At 39.5% G+C, this 22,039-nt stretch overlaps 1 protein-coding gene across 2 annotated transcripts in view; it reads left to right on the top strand.

Moving 5' to 3' along the window:
• The window catches only part of KCNH3 (potassium voltage-gated channel subfamily H member 3), a 35,929-nt gene that overhangs the window by 7,352 nt on the left and 6,538 nt on the right, over nt 1-22,039 (top strand). The window contains exons 4-10 of one of the 2 annotated variants that reach the window (XM_051963593.1): nt 1,669-1,802; nt 2,115-2,358; nt 2,677-2,834; nt 2,952-3,159; nt 19,224-19,508; nt 20,033-20,232; nt 20,606-20,855. In XM_051963593.1, the coding sequence (XP_051819553.1) occupies nt 1,669-1,802; nt 2,115-2,358; nt 2,677-2,834; nt 2,952-3,159; nt 19,224-19,508; nt 20,033-20,232; nt 20,606-20,855 (1,479 nt within the window). The remainder of the gene's footprint in view (nt 1-1,668; nt 1,803-2,114; nt 2,359-2,676; nt 2,835-2,951; nt 3,160-19,223; nt 19,509-20,032; nt 20,233-20,605; nt 20,856-22,039) is intronic. The other variant, XM_051963594.1, reaches the window with a different exon arrangement.

Below are 22,039 nucleotides of genomic sequence, written 5' to 3'. Positions count from 1 at the left end.
TCTCCATTTTACAGATGGGGAAATTAAGCTTAGGGCTTGTGATTTGTTCAGCTATTAAGTGCCAGAACTGCAGTCCCAGTCAGAACTCCCTCCCTTTCCCCAAAGACCAGCACATACTTCTTCAGGATGCTTCAAACAAAGCACCCCCCTATATAGGAAAGAGAATAAGATTCACAGGCAGAGACAAGGGCTTGAGCTCTATGGCTTTGGGATAAGACATCCTATTTTAACCTCAGTTTCTTTGTAAAATACCTATAATGATACTTATTTGATCTACTTCACAGCAAATGGATGTGGAAGTAATTTTTAACTACAAAGTTTTGTAAATACTGCATTGTTATTATAGGATCCTAGGATTGAGAACTGAAAGATTTGAGAACCTTCAAAGTCACTGTCTCCAACTTCTTCATTTCTTGTAAACATATAAAACCCAGAGAGCTTGAGAGTTGTCCAAATAATAAATAGCTGGGATTCAAATATTGGTCCCCTGTCTCCAAATCTAATATTCTTTCTATCTTACACTCCAGTATAACCCTGGCCTGGAAGCTTGGGCATCCAAGATCCTAGACTTTTCCAGCTTCCTGCTTAGCAGAAAGACCTAGCTTCTCACTGTTGTTTATTCTCTTTCTATCCAGTTCTTCATCTACCCTTCCCATCACCATACCTCCCTTTGATTACTGGTGACTACCTTGTTCTACCCTCCAGGTTACTAAATACTTTATCCTACACGGTCTATATATTGTATCCTACAGTGTGCATAGGCTATATACTATATACTACAGTATTTATATACTGTATCCTATGGTGTCTGTACATTGTATCCTATAGTGTACATAGACTGTACCCTACAGTGCCTGTGTATTGTACCTACACTATCCACACGTGTACATAGACTATACCCTACAGTGTTGAAGACTGTGTCTGAAGACTGTATCTTACAGTGTCCACAGACTGTACTATACAGAATCTGTAGACTGTACCCTACAACCTCTGCAGAGTATACCCTATAGTATCTAAATACTGTATCCTACAGTGTCTTTAGAGTGTACTCTACCGTGTCCACATGCTGTACCCTACAGTGTCTGCAGACTAAATTCTAAATTGTCTATATACTGCATCTTAGTGTCTGCATATTGTACCCTAAAGTGTTAACAGACTGTACCCTACAGTGTCCATACTGTAACTGTGTCTATATACTGTATCCTACTGTGTCCACAGACTATACCCTACAGTGTCTAAATACTGTACCCTGCAGTGTCTGCAAATTGTACCCTACAATGTCTATATACTGTATCCTACAGTGTCCGCAGATTGTGCCCTACAGTGTCTATATATACTGTATCCTATAGTGTCTGTCCTTTCCAGTGACTCTCATTTGCTCATTGCTAATACTTCATCATTTTTCTCCTCCTGGTTTTTCAGGAGAAAACTGATCCATGAGTTTTCTGAGGGAACCAGCCTAGGGAAAGAGGAGAGATGTTCTTCTTGTTGAGGAAGGATGCTCCTAAGACCCTATCCATCCTTCAGGAAATAGATTATTTAACTCAAACCAAAAGAAAGGCCTACTGACTCATTCTATACACACAAGGCAACGCTGTGGGTTACTAGTTTGTCCATCTGTTTGTTTTCCTGTTTATTCCATCATCCTCAAGGGCCCCTTTCTCACAGGTGGTGGGCGGCGTAGGTACGGCCGGGCAGGGTCCAAGGGCTTCAATGCCAATAGGCGTCGGAGCCGGGCTGTACTTTATCACCTCTCTGGGCACCTGCAGAAGCAGCCAAAAAGCAAGCATAAACTCAACAAGGTTGGAAATGGGGACTGGACTAGTCTGGGTTGGGTTGGGTTGGGTGGGAGGGAATCGAAATAGAAGGGGAAAAAGCACAAATATTCAGAAGAGACACAAATGGGCTGATGAAAGGCAGAGTGGTAATCATCACTATCCACAATTTCCCCTCCCCAAAGATGGCCATTCTCTGACATACTCAGGAAAAATGTAAAGAGTTAATGTCCAAGCCTTCTGAGCACTATGCCCTAAGGGAGTCCCAGCCTGGTGGGGCAGGGAACTGGGTGTGGGCACAGAAAGTGTCTATTCCCCTAATTTTTCTCTCCATACCAGGGTGTATTTGGGGAGAAGCCAAACCTGCCTGAGTATAAAGTAGCTGCCATCCGGAAATCACCATTTATCCTGCTGCATTGTGGAGCACTGAGGGCCACCTGGGATGGGTTCATCTTGCTTGCCACGCTCTATGTAGCTGTCACTGTCCCCTACAGTGTCTGTATCAGTGCCGCCCGGGAGCCCAATGAGGCGCGAGGCCCACCCAGTGTCTGCGACCTAGCTGTCGAGGTCCTCTTCATCCTTGGTATAACAACCTTGCTCTCAGGATTTCAGGCTCTGGCTGTCCCCTCCCAGCCCAAGGAGGCCCTGCCCTCAGCAGGGACCTTTCTGCCCCTTGTCCTTCTACCATGATAATGGTCCAGGCTCCAGCTCAGCATCAGCAGTCACCCCAGGAGCCCCATCTGGAGCCCCAGCTCCCCTCCCAGACATTGCAGTAGTCCCTTCCCTCCAGCACCAGCCCAAGCATCCTTCCCTCTCTAAGGAGTGCCTTCTCTCTCTCTCTCTCTGCCATCCTCCTGTTCTCTCCATGTTGACACTCCTTTCCTCCCTGGGTTCCCTGCAGACATTGTGCTGAATTTCCGCACCACATTCGTCTCCAAATCAGGACAAGTTGTATTTGCCCCTCGTTCTATCTGCTTCCACTACGTCACCACCTGGTTTCTACTGGATGTCATTGCTGCCCTGCCTTTTGACCTGCTGCACGCCTTTAAAGTCAATGTGGTCAGTAGACTCGGTGGCTGGTGGGAAGGGAAGCCTGGGTCCAGGGAGTGATCAGAACTTTGGCTGCTGGGTATGAGCTGGTGGCCAAGTGAACTCCCCCCTTCTCCCATTCTCTAGTACTTCGGCGCTCACTTGCTGAAGACGGTGCGATTATTACGGCTGCTCCGGCTGCTTCCAAGGCTGGACCGATACTCTCAGTACAGCGCCGTGGTGCTCACACTGCTCATGGCTGTCTTTGCCCTGCTTGCCCACTGGGTGGCCTGCATCTGGTTCTACATCGGGCAGCAGGAGATTGAGAGCAGCGAGTCCGAGCTCCCGGAAATTGGTACAGTGGGCATGGGGTGGGTGAGGGCAACACTGAAAAGAGCTCCTTGCAAAGGCATGACGCGGACGTGTGCATGAGTTTGGGGGTGAATGGGTGGGTGGGGAACATGAAAGGAATTATAGTATAGGTGAAGGGATCCTGAATAGAATGATCAGGGAATCACACACTTAGGGAATGCATGTAGGAAGATGTCTGTAACATATATGTATATATATGGAGAGAGGGTTATTCATTTATCCAGTCCTCTTTTTATATTCCTTTAAAAAAAAATCTACTTTCACCACACCTACTGTTATAAACGTAAATGAGATATGGTCACAGCTCTGTAGTGATAAGACATGAAAAGAAATAAATATAATGCTAACTGGAATATATCTAGTGCTTAAGAATAAATTAGATAATCAGATTAAGTGCCTGTTATGTGCTAGGCACTGCTTTAAGTGCTGGGAATGCAAAGAAAGGCAAAAACAAAAACAAAGACACAAAAGCCCTGCCCTTGAGTCTTTGGAGTGAAAGGTAAAACAACATGAAAATAACCATTTACAAACAGGGCATTTGGGGAGAATAAAATACCATGAAATCAAATGAGAGAGAAGTCACTTCTCATTAGAGAACTAAGGAAATGTTCATAGAGAATTTAATATTTTATTTGACTTATATGATGGTAGGCTATGAAAAACTAAAGCTAATTAAGAGGAGGACATTCCAGGCTTAGGGAATAATATGAAATAAAGGCAGGGAAATCAGTTCACATTCTAAAAAACGCAAGATATATAATTTGTCTGGAAAACAGAGTAGTAGGGAAAGTGATATTAAAGGAAGAAACCTGGAGAAACAGTTTGGAGCCAAGTGAAACTCGATTTGGTACACAATGAGATACCATGGGTGATTTTAGAGCTATGATGTATTGGAGTCTCAGTTATGCATTAGGAAAATGAATCTGATGATCCTATATAAAATGAATTGAATGGAGAGTATTGGAGGCCTGGAGAGATGCTTAGAAATTATCAGAGGAGATGGGGGCCACAGATACGGAACATTAAAAAATAACATCAATTTTTGTTTTGTTTTGTTCTTAATACATTGATATCATTCAGCTCTTTTCAGGAGTGTTTTACTCTTTGTGATCCTGTTGGGGGTCGTCTTAGCAAAACAACTGGAGCAGTTTGCCATTTCCTTCTCCAATTTATTTTACAGATGGGGAAATTGAGGCAAACAGTTAAGTGACTTGCCCAGGGTCACACAGCTACTACATGTCAAATTTGAATTCATGTCCTTCTGAGTGGTGCTCTATCCACTGTGATCTCTGGCTGTCCCTTTTTTATATTTCTTTAAAAAATAAACCTTTCTAACAAGGAATGGCTTTCTGAGAGAGGAAAGTAGGAAAGAACTATTCCACTATGAGACAGTTCTAATCGACAATACTATTCCACTATGAGACAGCTCTAATTGACGATTACTATTCCACTGTGAGACAGTTCTAATTGACAATTTTTTTTCCTTACATCAGACTAAATCTTTTTCTTTGCAACTTTGGTATCCATTACTTCTACTCACAAAGATCAAATAGAACAGGTCTAATCTTTCTTCCCTTTAAATACTTGAAGCCTGCTTTCATATCCTTTAGGCTACATATTCTCAGTCCCTTCAGTTCATCCTTTTCTGGAATGATCTGGAAGCTCTTCACCATGGTAGTCACCCTCCTTTAAAAGTTTTCTAGGTTATCAGTACGCAGATGTCCACAACAGAACATCATACTCCAGATATCATCTAATTGGGACACCAGGATTAACAATGCTTGATTTTGGATACTTTGAAGGAAGGAAAGAACAAACACATACTATGTGCCAGATAGTTAAGAAATATTCGATCCACACTACAGCCTGGAGGTAGATGCTGTTATTTAGCCCAATTTTATAATTTTTGAAAACTGGAACAGACAGAAATTAAGTCACTTACTTTAAGATCACCTAGCTTGGCTAAGGCAGAATTTGAACTCCCCATTGTAGTGTGTGAGTGTGAGAGTGAAGTAGAGTGGATATTCTAGACAGTGTTTTTTATCATTTGGGGATTCCCTGACCTTAAACCAGCCCTAGGCTGGTTCTTATAACTTATTTTCCTCCATTACATGATTGGATACATGAAATTTGCCACTGGTAACAATAAAAAACAAGATCAGCACTTCATTTACAGCACCATCAGGTAGCTACCCCTGCCTCTCAATGCTCTCTAAGATTGCTTTAGCATTTTTGGCCACACACGCACACACACACACACACACACACACACACACACACACACAATATTTTGCGTGTTAATTAGATGTTTTGAATCAGAGTGTAAGTCTTTTTACATTTATGGCCATTAAATATCATCTTAACTAGATTCAGTTTACATGTTCCATTCCATTGCATCTTTGGGGGTCTTGACTCTTTCATTCACAGTATTAGCTCTCCCTCCTAACTTTGTGTCATTGGCAAATCTAAGAAGCATGAATAAGAAATAGAAATGTTATACCACCCAGAACCAAGGACAGAGTCTTTGGACCTTCTACTTGATACCTTCCAAGTTGGCATTGAATCATTTCCATTTTTGTGGTCTTAATTGGCAATGTGGCTAATCCCACATTCTAATCATCTAATCCCACATGGGTCCATCTTTTCCACAAGGAAAGAATAAAAAACTGTCAAATGCTTTGCTGGGATCTAGGTCAAGAGTCCTGGATTCTTTGGGCAGTCTTAAGAAACCCTTATGGACCCTCTAGCGCAATAAGGTTTTTAAATGCATTAAATAAAATATATAATGTTACAAACAAAACTGGCTATATGGAAATGATTGTTAAAATATGTGGCATATATATATATGTATATATTCTTTTTTAAGTTCAAGAATCCCAGGTTCAGAATTTCTATCTAAGTTACCTCCTGAATCTGGGTTAATAATCCTGTCCACAAAAGGGAAATGAGATTATTTGGCATAATCAGCTTATCACTTCAGTATATTTATTAAATCCTATCTGTTGTTTTTGTTTGTTTGTTTGTTTGTTTGTTTTGCTTCTTGGGAAAGACTTGCTACTATGGATTCCAGTTTTTCTATTCTGCCAATTTGTTTTTCCTTCAGGGAAGGACATTCATCTTGCTATTTGTTCTTCTTTAAATTCTCATCTCATAGTTCTGATTTATCTCAGAAACATTCTGAAACATATTGCTGGGTTTCCATATTCCCTTGGGAATCCTTAGGGTTTGGGGAATTTTTTTTTTTTTTTTTTTTGGTGTTGATTGATTTTCCTTTATCTTGAAATATTTATTTAGACAGGCTTGAAATCCTTTAGAAGCATTGTTATTACTCTTCTTCCTTTATGGTTTTGGTATTTTTTCTGTTGATTTATTTGCTTGTGCTTTAGGTGTTTAATTGAATTTTCTTTCTTGTGACAGAAAGATATTTGGTGATTTTAGACTCCTTTCCTCTCCGCTCTTCCTCCTTTTCCCCCTCTAATTGTCTGATTTCTTCCCCATTGATGATAAGGGAGCTGAATCTCAAAATTTTGTCAGATTCCTGCCACAATGGGAAATTGATTTTTCATTAGCTTTCAACTCTGTCCCAAGTAACTTTTAGGAGATAGCTTGGCCCCAGTAGGATGCCAGACCCATTCTTCAAAGTCTAAGCAGCTGCCCACTCTTGACCCCTGATCCTCGCCCCAGTTCAGATCGTTGTTTGAAATACTTGATACAAAGAGTTTTTTTCCCCCTCATTCAACTACTTCCTTTGTTCAACTGTGTTAATATTGGGTTTTGTTTTGTTTTTTGGTGAAAAGCTCTTCAATTTCATGTAACAGCTAATGTTTACATAGTATTTTAATGCTTGTTAAGCACTTTACAGATGCTAACATTTGATTTTCACAACAACCTTAGGGAGTAAGGTGCTATTACGATCTCCATTTCACAATTGAGGAAACTGAGGCACACAGAAGTTAAATGGCGCAGGGTCACAGAGCTAGTAAGTGTCTGAAGCAGGATTTGAACTCATTTCCCTGACTCCAAGTCCAACATTCTACTCACTGTGCCATCTAGATAACACTTAAATCATAAAGTTCTTATATTAAATCCAATTTTCCTATAGAGGAAGTTCTACTCAACTGATTCTCTGTTCCCTGGATGTATACAGAATACATTTTATCAGCTCTGGATCTGTTAGATCTATATGCAATGTGATGTATTGGAGGAAAAAATAACTCAATCTAAAATCAAAAGACCTGGATTCAGATTCTAGTTTTGCTTCATCTGACATATGATAGACATGTCATAGAATCATAAACTTAGAGAGAGACATAAAGTACCTAAATCTAGTCCAACAATAGGTTCTTTTATTATTGTTATTTTAATTTTTGTGGATGCCTTTTGTTTTTCTATAACTTTAGTTTCTGATTATACTTTCCTTTTCTCTACTTAGCAAGCCACCCCATAAAGTGAAGATTTTAAAAGAAAAGGAAATAAAGGGAGAAGGCATGTGCTCTTACCTCCTTTCTGGAGCCAACTCTGATCATTATAAGTACAATATATTCTGTTGTGGTGGTGATGGTGTTCTTCTCTGCTGCCTCCTCCTCTTCCTCCTCCTTTTCTTCCACTTCCTCCTCATCTTTTCCTCCATGGTTTCCATTTCTTTGCCATTACAAAAGGAGCTGCTTAAACAAACCCATACAATAGTGTATTTTTCCCCATAACATATGAATCTTTTTTTCCCTTTTTCTTTGATTTCTCTGGGCTATAGGCTTACTAGTAGTATATGACTGGATCAAAGAGTTTGTGCATTTTTGTGACTTTTGGGGAATAGTTCCAAACTGTTCTTGTAATGGCCATACTAAATCATAGATCCATTAAAATAAAAAGCCTCAGTACATTAAAATGCTTGTTTTCCACAGCCTCTACAACATTTGTCATTTTATTTTCCTTCATTTGTCATCTTTGCCAATCTGATGGATGTGAGAGGGAAGCTCAAAGTTGCTTTAATTTGTATTTCTCTATTTGTGACTTGGAGTATTTCTTAAAAACATGGTTATTGATAGTTTTGAAAATTATTTATTCATGTTCTTTGATCATTTACTTATTGAGGAACAGCTTTTGTTAGAAATTTAGTTAAATTAATAAACATTTATTAAATGCCTAGTAAATAGTGTCACTATGTTAAGTAAGTAAACACTGTGGATACAAAAAGAGGCAAAAGGCAATTCCTGCCTTCAAGGAGCTTACAACATAATGGCTAAATTGTAATACATTTCCATCATTTCTTTGTATATCTGAGAAATGAAAACTTTATCATAGAAACATACTATAATTTTCTCTTATAATTTGAATACCATTGATTTTATTTGTGCAAGTTTTTTTTTTTAATTTTACATAACCAACATTGTCCATTTTATCTTCTTTAATTCTTTGTCTTTTTCCTCATCCATAATTTTGAAAGGTAATTTCGTTGTTCTGTTTTAATTTGTTTATGATATGACCTAAACTTATCTTGAAATATAGCGTGAAATGTTGGTCTTAACCTAATTTCTGCCAGACTGCCTTTTAAGGTTTCCAGCAATTTTGATTGAATTGTGAATCTTTACCCCAATAACTAAGACCTTTCTTTGACTCTTACACCATATTACCATGTTCATTTGAATCTATATCTTGCATATCTATTTTTGCCCACTGATTGATTTGTCTATTTTAAGCCAGTATTCAATGGATTTGATGATTCTGAGGTATTGTTTGAAGTCTGGTATTGCCAAAGTTCATTTTCTTCTTGCCCTTGAGATTCTTGACCTTTTGTTCTTCTAAATAATTTTTTCTAGTTTTATAAAGTAATCCTTTGGTAGTTTATCGTTATGATGATGAATAAGCAAATTAAATAGTATTGTCATTTTTATTATGTTCTCTCAGCCTACTCATGAGCAATTAATATTTCTTCAATGACTTAAATCTGTTTTTATTTCTGTGAAGACTATTTTGTAGTTGAATAGCTCCTTTCTGTATCTGGGTATGTAGTAGTAAAAAAATATTGTACACATAATATAGTTACTTTAGGTGGAATTTCTTTCTATTACTTCCTGCTGATTTTGTTGGTGTTATGTAGAAATGCTGATGATTTACATATATTTATTTTATATTTTGCTGCAGATATTATTTCAGGTAATTCTTTTAGTTGACTTACATTCTCTAAGTAAGCTATTATATTTTCTTCAAATTAATATTTCCTATGCCTGTACTTATTCTCCCAATTTCTTTTTTTTATTTTGTTGCTATAGCTAGCATTTCTGACACTATTCAAATAAGAGTGGTGAGGATGGATGCCCTGGCTCTTTCCTTGACCTTATTGAAAGGGGACAATAGGATTTTCAGATGTTTCCCAGGTTTCAGTTTCCCTAAGTCAGATCACCTGCTGCAAAATAAACATTATACATTGTAAAGTGAATTGCTTCTCTGCATTTTGGAGACTCAGAGATATATCATGAGAGGGTAATTATGGGCTTTGTGGGTTTTAGAAGCTTGTTTTTTTTTAATCTACAAAGGACTATGTATGAGTTGTGGGAATATCTTTTGACTAGGTTGCTGATTCTGTTGCTTTATGCATAATTAACACATGTTGAAGCATGTAAAGTAAAGGTAAAGGATGGAGAAATCATAATGGAAAGAGAAAGGAGCTTGGGATTGGAAACCAAAATAGCATCATTCCAGGACAGCATCATCAGAGTGCAGATGACCAGTATTGTTACAAATATGGATTGCACAGTCACAGTCCTGTTGAGTGCATTCAATAGGTTATTCCATCATTATTATATCTGAAGTCAAATATCTCTGGGCCAGCATTGGGAAACTCTGATGGGATCATGGAGTGAAGTGACTAAGATCTTGACGCTGAGATCATCACCTCCTATTAATGGATCTATCCCCCTACACTTGTAGGACCTCAAGAGTAGGCTTTAGGGAATCTTTCCCCTCCCATATCTCAAACCCCATTGCTATGTTCCCACAAGTTGCTAGATACCTGCTCTTAGCTCAAGATTTAACATCTTCCCCTTTGCAATTTCTACTTTTGCCTGAGATAATCTAAAATTACACTCTATTATATCACTCGTAGACCTCCTACCCCCTTCTCAGCAGTCACTAATAAAGTCCATTTGCTTTACCTTTACTCCCCAAGGTCCATTGCGCTTTTGCATCTTCCTTAATGCTTTGCTTCCAGACCGTGAGGAACACCTGGCTTTTCCATCTACTCTGAAATTGAACCCTCTTATATATGTTGTCTCATTCAATTAGTATTGAGCTCCTTGAGAACAGGAACTGTCTTGTTTTTCTATTTGTGTTGCTACAATGTTTAGTATATAGTAAGCACTTCCTAAATGTTTTTTCTCTGCGGCTCTCCAGTGCCTGAAGAATAGAAAGATCACATGAGAAAGAAAGTCAGTGCAAGAATTTAAGTGCTCTTACTCAATAAGTGGGATAGAGGGTGTACCTGAAGGGCAACAACTCCTGATCCTTTTTTACATGATCTTGAAAGATAGATAGCCTTTTCAGATATAGAAATCCTCAATACCATTTGAAAGAATTGTTGGTCAGTGACATCAGAAGAGAGTCCTAGAGTCTGTCAATAATGATGGGAAAGAAAAAGACTGGAAAGATCTGGGTCTTTGTGTAGAAAACCAGATGCTGAACAAGAGAACTAAGATGCAGTAGTACACTATGCCACAAGTTCAAACTGTTTGTTGGGCAACTAATGGTTTCCAGTATTGTAATTATGCAGTAAATATTACGAATATACCATGGCAGAGGAAAACAGAGAACATAACTTTCTGGTTAGCCAAGAGTGTTCTTCCAGTTTAAGAATATGCCTCAAGGAATCTTGGGGGCACCAATCACATTTTAACAGCTTATGGAGAAAATAGTGAAATATATGACGTATCTGTAAGTGCTGCCATAACTAGGTGATCTCGTTGGCTTTGGAAAAACCTTGAAACCACACAAGAGAAGATTAAACAAAGTGTTAGACTGGCTAAAAAGTGGTATAAAATGGTTAAATTTGTTAATTGGGTCAGTTTTGCTTAGTCTCTATCATATGTCTCATGGAGTAAATAGTGGGCCAGAGAAGACAAAGGTGTTCACAAGCTGGCCGTGTCCAACGAACTCTCACCAACTAATGATTTTTCTAGGACTCAATAACTGTTATTAAAAATTTGTGATGAGTTATTCTGTCATTGTTATGCAATTCAATGATCTCATTTATGGGTATATGGTTGTAGAGACTCAAAAGCAGATGGGCAAGAAAGATAATTGTGGTGTGGCTCTTTTAACATTATTTGGAGATCATTGGAATGAAAAATATAAACAAGATTTTAAAGACCTGGTTAAATATTTCACACCTAGACTAGTGTCCTGTGAAACGCTTTATCCTGAATATTCATAGTAGCCTGATGAGTCAAGAAACAGTATTGTACCTGGAAAATGGTAGTCACTAGAAAGCTATTGTGTCTACCAATAGATCATTTTGACAGTGAAACTTGGTATCCATTACATAAATTGGAGTTCTTGACGTTGAGATGGGGTATAACTAAGAAGTTTAAAGGCTATGCATATAGAATTAAACCTGAATTATGAATATACCACAATCCACTGTCTTATATTTTTTTCCAGAAAATTTTTTCTTATTTTCTTGTTTATTTATTTATTTACTATCTTTCCCAGTTACATTTAAAACAATTTTTAAAAGACTTTTTAGTTCTAGGTTCTTTCCTTTATCCCACCTACAATTAAGAAAACACATGTGAAGTTATACAAAACATTTCCATAAAAAAGTTGTGAAAAAAAGCATAGATCTCCTACTCTAATTAAAATAAAAAATCCTTAAGAAAAATTAAATTAAAAAAAGAGAGAGAAAGAGATAAAGAATGCTTTGATCTATATTCAAATGCAATCAGTTCCTTCTCTGGCTATGGATAAGATTTCTCTCAAATGATGAAAATGTTGTAGATGACTGTACTACTGAAAATAACAGTCATTTATGGCTGGTTATCCCAAACATTGCTATTAACTTTGTATATGGTATACTTTACTTTGTCATGAAGGACTTTCCAGGTTTTTTTTTTCTGAGAGCATGCTGCTCATCATTTCTGAGAGAACAATGATATTATAGTTACTATTGTTAAATTGTATTTTCCCCTACTTATTCTCTCTCTCCTTTCACCCTGTTCCTCCTCAAAGATGTTTTGTTACCAACCACCCTCTCTCCCCCAAAATGCCTTCTCTTTTATCACCCTCCCCCTTCTTCTCATTTCCCATTAGTCTCCTATTTTCCTGCAAGGTAAGATAGATTTCTATACCCTTATTGAGTATGTATGTTATTTCCTATTTGAGCCAATTCTGATGAGAGTAAGGTTCACTCATTCACCCTTTCCTTCCTCTCGTCCCCTTCATTGTAAAAGGTTTTTCTTGTCTCTTTTTCTATGTTGTTTTGGCCAGTACCAAGTTGGAGATTATCTGCCAGAGATCAGGAGCAACACAAGTCAGTCTTGGATTCAATAAGTACATTTGGTTAAGAAAGATTAACGTGGATAGTGATGCTTTGTCTCATAGCCCATGTTAGTCCAAAACTATGGTCATATCCCTGGAAGGGATAAAGGCCATTTATGATACCCAGAGAGTTGACCTTTGACATCCATGGTATTCCCCTGCCCCAACTCACCAATGAAGAAAGCTGATTTTTCTCATTTCTTTTCAGACTATTAAAAATGAATGGAGTTGAAGCCTCAACAAGGGTGTGTGTAAAGTGACAATCAAAAGAACCAATGCTATTTGGAAGAGAGAGGTGATGGTCCCATTTTCTCAGACCCACATCTAGAATATTACTCAGTTCTAAGAATCACAGGTTAAGAAGGATGATAAGATTAAGAGTGTTTAGAGAAAAGCAATGAGGATGATGAAAAACCCTTCCTAACATGTTAGGATCATTTAAGGGAACTGAGAAATGTTTAACATGGAGAAAAGTAAACTGGTGGGGGTGGGAATCAGGGTCCAGAGATCATGAAGTAGAATCTGCAAAGAAGCCAATTTATGCTTGACGTGAGGAAAACCTTCCTCATGGTTCCATCAGCAAGTAGAATGCCCTGACTTGAAAACTGGTAATTTATCCTCCTTTGAGGTCTCCAAATGGGGACAGTGTTACATTGCAGTATACTAAAGAGGGAGTATTTTTGAATTTGTGATTGGATTAGATAACTTCTGAGCATTCTTTCTGTTTATATGGTGGCTGTCACCATTGTTCAATATTGTTTTAATGGTTCTCCTTTCATTATTCTGCATCAGTTCATATGAGTCTTTCCATGTTTCTCTGAATTTTTCATACTCATCATTTCTTAAAGGGTGATGATATCCTATTTCATTCATATGCCACAACTTCTTAATCTTTTCCTATTTATTAGGCATTTCCTTTGTTTCTAGTTCTTTGCTTCTACCCAAAGTACTGCTATAACTATAACTACAAATAGGCCTTTTCTTTCTACTTCTGTTGAATGAAGACTTCTTTCTGAAACTTATTTAAGAAATATATTATTTAGAATATCTTATGGGAAACTTAGGCTCTGAATTTTTCTCCTTCATATCTGCTGTCTCTAGAGAGGTTTCAAGTATTCCTGAGCTGAATCCCAACCAAAGAAGGATTCTCAGCCACACAGCACAGGTCAAATCCCTATTTGAAACACATTAGTCAGGATCCTTCACTCCTCTGGAACCTTCTTTTCTTGTTCAAGCTGGTCCTTGACCAGTCAGTCAAAACATTTGTTAAGTATTTACTGTGTACCAGGTGCTATTTTAAACTTTGAGGATACAAAAGAAAGTCTATCTACCCTCAAGGAACTTTCACTCTAATGAATGGGTTCTCTCATTTGAGAGAAAATTTGAGAAGCCATCACTGGTCAGAACCTCCAGTTTCATTTGGACTCATCCCTTCAGCAGATACTTTGCAGTCACCCTGATATTTCTAGGAATATGGAATTGGGGTCCCAGGCATAGAAGACCATCCCATGGTCACATGCAAGATTTGAGATCTATTTACAACAACCATATGTAATAATTCATTTCTATAGCATTTTAAAGTTTATTGAGTCTCCAAGAGATGTAGCTAGGGATTTTTAGGACCAGATTACAAATCCGGGTGTCTTTATTACAAGCCTAGTGCTAATTCCACAATCTTTAATGTTTAGCCCTTTCTGAATCTCTCATTAATTGGCATGTTTCTTTCCTAAATAGTTGGGGAATTTCCTTTTCTTTTCTTATTTTGCTCCCCTAGAGACAGGTTGTGATTTTCTAAAAAGATTTATCAATATTTAGTTTAATTCTATTCAACTCAGCAGACAATAGGCTTCTACTATCTGGAGTCACTGTGTTGAGTGTGGGTGATTGCAGAGTAAATGAGATGCAGACTTTCTTGAGAAAAAGAGTTTAGAAGGAGGGGAAGGGACTAAACATTCATGTATTAAATGTGTTATTTTATTTAATTTGTTTTTAATGTAACTAAATGTATTATTTAATTAATTAAATGTATGTATTATCTGTAATGTGCTAGGCTTTATGCTCAGTGCTTTTTATGAATATCTCATTCTATCCTATTGTGATTCCTATTTTACAGTTGATAAAACTGAGGTAAAAAGAGGTTGTGACTTACCCAGTTACTCAGTTAGTAAGTGTTGGAGGCCATATTTAAACTCAGGTCCCCACTATACCATCTAGTTGCCTCCAAGTAAGCTAAAGATACTCAAGGAGGCATAGAGAGGATGGCGGGGACAATGGAAGAGTAGTAATCAGCCATTCTGGGACCAGGAATATCAATTTCTTCCAACTTGGGCAATCCATGTGACACTGGGGTATGATTGATACTTCCAAAGCAGGATGGGGCGAATTTAGGGAAGGGCTCTTACAGAGATTCTTGGAGATGATGTTCTTTGTGTCTTTGCAAGAAACTGAGAAAGATGAGATTTGACAAATATTTTTCTATACTACAACATTCATAGAATTACCAAGTTACAAATCATGGGAAATCAAAGTCTGTCCTAGCATTTTCATTTTTCCATTGGACTAGCTTCTAACCTGATTCTCCTTTAGCTCCACTGTTTTGCCTCTTGAGATAGCCCTATGCGAGCCTTCCCCTGCTTATATTGACCCTCTCGACCCTCAGGTTCCTCTTCCAATGAAAACTAGCACTCCTTGGAACCCTTAAATATCAGATTCCAGTACTTCTAGTCTTGGCCATGAGAAAGACTCCCTCCATATAGACTGCCTTCAGACCACACACACACACATACACACACACACTCTCTCTCTCTCTCTCTCTCTCTCTCTCTCTCTCTCTCTCTCTCTTTCTCTCTCTCTCTCTCTCTCTCTCTCTCTCTCTCTCTCTCTCTCTCTCTCTCACTTCTTGCTTAAAACAGTCTTGAAAAATTATAGCCTAGAACATATCTTCTTCCAGCTTCCTTCTGAGTAAACTCTTAAGAGAACATGATATTCTTCCTTCCTATCTCCAACTCCTTGACATTTCTTGGGTTTATGATGAAGATGGCTTCTGAGAGAAGGAGATACTATTGATGTCCTTGACACCTTTCTTAGCCAATTATTATTGCCTTGGGATTTCAGGTTTACCAAGGCTCTAGATAATTTGATTCCTAATCCTGTTGATTCTCAGGCATCCTGTGGCACAGCATTCTGAGCTTATATTGGTCTGATCGGCTACAGTCGGACGCACTCAACTCTCTAACATAGTGATATCATTTTGGTTCTCTTCAAGAGAAAAGGACAAAACCCACCAATTTAGGGCTTAGATCTAAAATCCATCTTTTCTTTCCCCTCTGAGGCTGGAGAAACTTTAGGGAGTAAGCTACTCACTATTCTCCTTTCAACATATTGGTAGCCTTCCCATTCTGAATGAGCAATCTTGAAGTGAAACGTTTTAATAGGCATGCTTCCTTCTTGTTGACTCTTACCTCCTACTCAGAGGGGATATCAGAGGTTATCTAATCCAATTCCTGTCTGCAAAGAATCCCCATCTAAGCTCCCAGCATCCTCAGTGAATAATCATCCAGTCTTCAACTGAATGCTTCTAGGGACAGAGAAGTCATCCTTCCTTGAGAGGCAGTTCTTTCCATTGGGGGCAGCTCTGATTGTTTTTCTTGTATGTTAGATTGAAATGTGCTTTTCTTCCTGATTTTTTTAATTCTGCTGTGCTCATGCATAATAAATCTAACTCCACATGATCACTCTTCAAACATCAAGATCTTTTAGTTGAACCCCTCATTTTACAAATAAAAAAACTGAGACTTAGCGAGAGTAAGGAGCTTGACAAAATTCACTCATATAGCAAGAGGGCAGAGATTGGATTAGGACTCTGTCCTCCATGTCTGAAAACATTTATATCTTCTTCTGCCCAGATCTCCTCAAAAATAATCATTCCTGGTTCTTTTGAGCAATTCTTATATGACAAGACTCTGAGCTCCCTCACCACCCTAGTCACCTTCCTCTGGATATATTCCAGGTTGTCAATGTCCCTCAGATATTCTCAAGCAAGAAGTATAATTCTTGCCAAGGTGCCTTAATTATTTTTTTAGAATACATGATCCTCTGAAAATTAAAAAGAGATTTATTTTATCATAGGATCAGAAAACATAGATTAGAAGGGATTGTAGAAATTGTCTTATCCAGTCTCCTGATTTTACAGAAGAGGCCACTGGAATTCAAGATTAGACATAGACCTCTGTAAGCAGAACTAGGGATTTGATGCCAGGTGATTTGACCCAATATCCAGTGTTCTTTCCACTGTACAGGTCATAGGGAGCTTATATGATTATCAGAAGAGGGCTATATGATGATGTCATGGGTCTTGTATACGTGTGGAGTTTGTAGGGAGAATATGGAGGACAATTCCTATATTGTGGGGTCATGATAAATGTATGGGAAGGTGTCAAAAGGCATGTATATGATGTAGGGCTGTATCAGTGTGAATGTGGTGTTGTAAGGAACAAGGAAGAAGTCAGCAGGATCAGTCAATCGTAAGAGCTACCTAGAACATGTGAGTCATTGGAAATATATGGGAATCAAAAAGAATCCATGCATGGGGGTTGTGCACTTGGGAAAGAAATCATAGGGCATAGGGGAAGGGCAGATGGCATGAGATCTGGGGGAATTGCCTTGCAGCCACATGACCTCTTGCCGTGCCCCTCACATCAGTCTTCATTAACCCTCGGGTCATTTTATCTAATTCTCTTCCTGAACTATTAAGTATTAAGATACTGCTCTAGCCATTCTCTTATTCACCATGTTCTGCTTTCCTTCTGAATTCCCCACAGCAGCTGTTCCAAATCTTTTATAATTTCTTTGTTTTCCCCCCTTCCTCCTCCCACCCCTTCAAACACACTTCCTGCAAATGATCTCCCTTCCTACAAGACTCCGAAGAGTTTTCCAACTCAAAATTCCCTCAACTTCCCTCCTCTGAAAGTCTCAATATTTTTCATTGACCCTTCTCTCCCTCTGTCTGTTTCTCTGTCTCAGTCTTTTTCTCTCTCTGTCCTATGTCTGTGTCTGTGTCTATGCCTGTGTCTGTGTGTGTCTGTCTCTCTCTGTCTCTGTCACTCTCTTTCTGTCTCTCTGTATCTCTGTCTCTCTGTATCTCTGTCTCTCTTTATCTCTCTGTCTGTCTCTCTTTTTCTCTTATCTCTTGTCTATTTCTCTCTCTCTTTCTCTTTTTCTCTCTTTGTATGTATGTGTTTCTCTCTTTCTGTCTGTTGTCTCTCTGTCTCTCCCTATATCTTTCTCTCTATCCCTCTGTCTCTCTGGGTCTTTATCTCTCTCTCTTTCTCTCTATCTATCTATCTTTCTATGTCTCTTTTTATCTCTCTGTGTCTGTGTGTCTCTCTTTGTTTCTGCTCTTGTCTCTCTGACTCTGTCTCTCTTTCTTTCTCAGACTCTGTGTCCACTCTTTTTTCTCCCTCTTCTCTCCCTTCCCTTCCCTTCCCCCTCCTTTCCCTCAACTTCTCCTTCTTCCTCTCTCCCCCCTCTTTAAATACAAATAACTTGATTCCAATCCTTTGCCTTCTATTCTTTCTTCTTTAATTTCCCACTCTCCCACTCACCTCAGGATCCAGAGATCCATCATCCCCATCACCTCTTGACTTTGAAGCAGTTAGTTATCACAGTGGCTAAAACATTGGGTCTGGAGTCATAAAGACCTAAGACCTGAGTTCAAATCCAGTTACAGACACTTACTAGCTCTATGAGCCTGGCAAATAATATCCATTTGCCTCAGTATACTCAAGTGTAAAATGTGGATAATAATAACATTTACCTTACAGAATTACTGCGAATATCACCTGTTGATCCCAACTCTTTGGGAGAGCTAGATTTGGGAAAGCTTTCTGTAGGAGACAGGTCAAGCAGACACATAAGCTGTTCCCAACCAAGAAGAAGCAGGCAGAAGCATAATAGATCCAGATCAGTGGCCAGTAGTTTGTTCTGTCTTCATTTTCTCTCTTTATCAAGTACTCTGCCAAGTTTATTACAAACATCTCAGTTTGGGAGAAGGGTTGAATGTAGGGAAAGAAGAGAGAGGGAAGGAAGATGGGGAAGGAAGAGCAGGTGAAGAGCCATTGGAAAGGAATAACAATTATTATAATAACTTTGCTTTAAGTTTCACAAAGTGTTTTGCTCAGAATTTGTGCCAGGTAGGTACTGTATATATTTATTATTGCCATTTGACAGACAAAAACTAAAGCTTAGAATGTAAATGAATGGCCCAAGGTCATCAATGTCAAAACCCAGTTTGAAATCCATTCCAACGTTCTTCATGCTATGCTTACATGCTCTTGGGTTGGCATGGCAGAATATACAAGCATACCTACTTATCCATATTTAGACCTTGTGAAATATACAGGTAACCAGGTATATAACCTGTATATATCTGAAATATACAGATAACCTCACCTGGACCCCACAACCCACATGAAGGCGACAGCTTGGCTTCTGTTCATGACCTCTGTTCTGATCTCCTAGGTTGGCTGCAGGAGTTGGCCAGACGGTTAGAGACACCCTACTACCTGGTGGGGCGAGGCCGAACTGTGGGGAACAGCTCTGGCCTGGGTGACAACTGTAGCAGCAGTGGCAGCATTGAAGCCAATGGGACAGGGCTGGCGTTGCTGGGGGGCCCATCCCTGCGTAGTGCCTACATTACCTCCCTCTACTTTGCATTGAGCAGCCTTACCAGCGTCGGCTTCGGCAACGTGTCGGCCAACACAGACACAGAGAAGATTTTTTCCATCTGCACCATGCTGATTGGGGGTGAGACCCCCCAGGTTCCCCCCTCCTGGCCCCTCTGTCTTTGCCATATTGGACTTGCTACCATACCTTCCCTACCCCTGACCTCTCCACCTCAGGACCCCTACCCCAGGTTTTCAGCCTTTTACTTCATTGTTCCCTTCCAAGTTTTATGCCCTCCACCTCTCATAAAACTTTTGCCTTCTCTGGACTTCAAATTCCCCATCTTTGATTCTCTATCCAAAATACTTTGACCTCCCTTTTGTCTTAGGATTCCTCTGTTATCTTAAGATCAGGAGCTCGGGGCCTCCTGATGATTTGAGAGATAGGGGGAAGACAGCTGGATCCCAGCAGATCGAGGAGCAGGGGCCCAAGAGTTCTGAAGCCCAAGTAGCTTAGGCGAGTGAGAGGGTATCCAGCAGAGAGGGTTGGATAACCCATCTCAGCAGGAAATAAGAAACAAAGGGAAGTGGGAAGTCATATGCCTGAGAGGTCCTGACGCATTAGCCAAGAGATTCCCCCCAAGCTGTGATACCCCTCTTCTTCAGCGCTGATGCACGCAGTGGTGTTTGGGAATGTGACGGCCATCATCCAGCGAATGTACGCCCGCCGCTTCCTCTACCACAGCCGCACGCGTGACCTTCGGGACTACATCCGCATCCACCGTATTCCTAAGCCTCTCAAGCAGCGAATGCTTGAGTATTTCCAGACTACTTGGGCTGTCAACAATGGCATTGATACTACAGAGGTGAGTGGGGACCCTATCAAAGTTAGAGATGGATGTCTCCAGAGCAGGGAGCACTGAAGCCTGGGGTAGAAGTGGGCCTGGGGCCAAGGCCACTTTTCTTGACCAGCAACCTTAGCACAATAGTGTATTCTTGGCATAATGGAATGATCTCACTAGAATCCAGGTCTTCTTAGTGTCTCATTTTTTCCTATCTTTAAAATGGAGGGAATGAGCTAGGGAATTTCCAACGTCCCTTCCAGTTCCAACATTCTGTAACTCTTATGTGGTCTCAGGGAGGTAGGCCATGAGACTCAGGGCAAGGAAGGTTAGGGGATGAAGATCATTAGGGAAGGATTGGATGCTGTCCTCCAGCTTTCCCTCACCTTTCCCTCAGCTGCTGCAGAGCCTTCCAGATGAACTCCGGGCTGACATTGCCATGCACCTCCATAAGGAAGTCCTGCAATTGCCCCTATTTGAGGCAGCGAGCCGGGGTTGCCTGCGGGCATTGTCGCTGGCCCTGCGTCCAGCCTTTTGCACTCCTGGCGAGTACCTCATCCATCAAGGCGATGCCCTCCAGGCCCTCTATTTCGTCTGCTCTGGTTCCATGGAGGTTCTCAAGGGCGGCACTGTGCTCGCCATCTTAGGTCTGTGAAGTGGGTGGTAAGGGAGGGAGGGAAAAATGGGTCCAGGAAGCATTGTAGAATCAAAGTAACTCAAATTTTATAAAGAAAGTTCCTAGGAGATTTAAGGAGAAAATGACAAAGAAATGCATCAGGAGTGATATTTAAGGCCTTAGATGCTACGTATATACATATACATGCTACATATATGCTAATATGTGGGTGTGGATAATAAAAAGATGAAATTGAGATTTTAATGTAAAGGAGATAAATACAATTTCAAAAGCTCCATAGGATGGGACTCATAACTTGAGCAGTGGAAGAGTATGCCTTGTTCAAAAAAAATAAACTTAATAGATGGTGAGTAATGTTGTATGTCAAGAAAATATCTTTCAGAAATCTTTAGACGTGGGGACATCCTAGAGAAAGAATTTGAGCATATAGATGAGGATAAAAGGAGAAGTAGGAGTACTATCATTATAGAAATATACTTCTTGGGTAGATGGAGGCCATGGGTATTTTCCTGAAACAGACCACAAATTAGTACAGAGGCAAAATATATCTATAGTGGACTTTAACTATCCAGACATTTGTTGGAAATCTCATTCTGCATGATCCAGAACATCCATTGAGTTCTTCGCTGGTCTTGCCTAGTTTCATCTCTCAAAAGGAAGGGGAAATGAGAGGCATTGCTACCCTTGATCAACAATCAAGGTCTGTAAAATGGCCTATATACTTAGGGGAAAACGATTATTTCAGGTAGATCCAATGAATTCTAAAAAGGAACGATGGGAGACTCTCAAAAAGCAATTTCTAATAATACAATTGCAAAAAATCCCAATGAAGAAGAAAAACAGGAGACACCTAAAAGAAGGAAATAAACATTTATTAAATAAATACTATGAGCCAGGCACTGTTGCTAAATACTTTGCAAATATTATCTCATTTGATCAGCACAAACAACCTTGGGAGATGGGTATTATTATTATCTCCACTTTACAATTGAGGAAACAGAGGTTAAATGATTTGTTCAGGTCACACAGCTATTAAGCCATCTGACTGCCTCAAGAAATCATAAATTTGTAGGAGATTCTCTCAAAGCCCAAACTAAAAATGAATATGGAAAGAAGATGGGAAAAGAAGGCCATATACCAAGAATAAATGCCAAAGAATGGTGCTTAAGAATGTCAGGAAGGCAAAAACTGAGG

Source organism: Antechinus flavipes, chromosome 5 (genome assembly GCF_016432865.1).
Source record: "Antechinus flavipes isolate AdamAnt ecotype Samford, QLD, Australia chromosome 5, AdamAnt_v2, whole genome shotgun sequence".
Classification (NCBI taxonomy): Eukaryota; Metazoa; Chordata; class Mammalia; order Dasyuromorphia; family Dasyuridae; genus Antechinus; species Antechinus flavipes.
The sequence above is the reverse complement of the archived record's forward strand: the minus strand, read 5'-3'. Positions and strand labels throughout refer to the sequence as shown.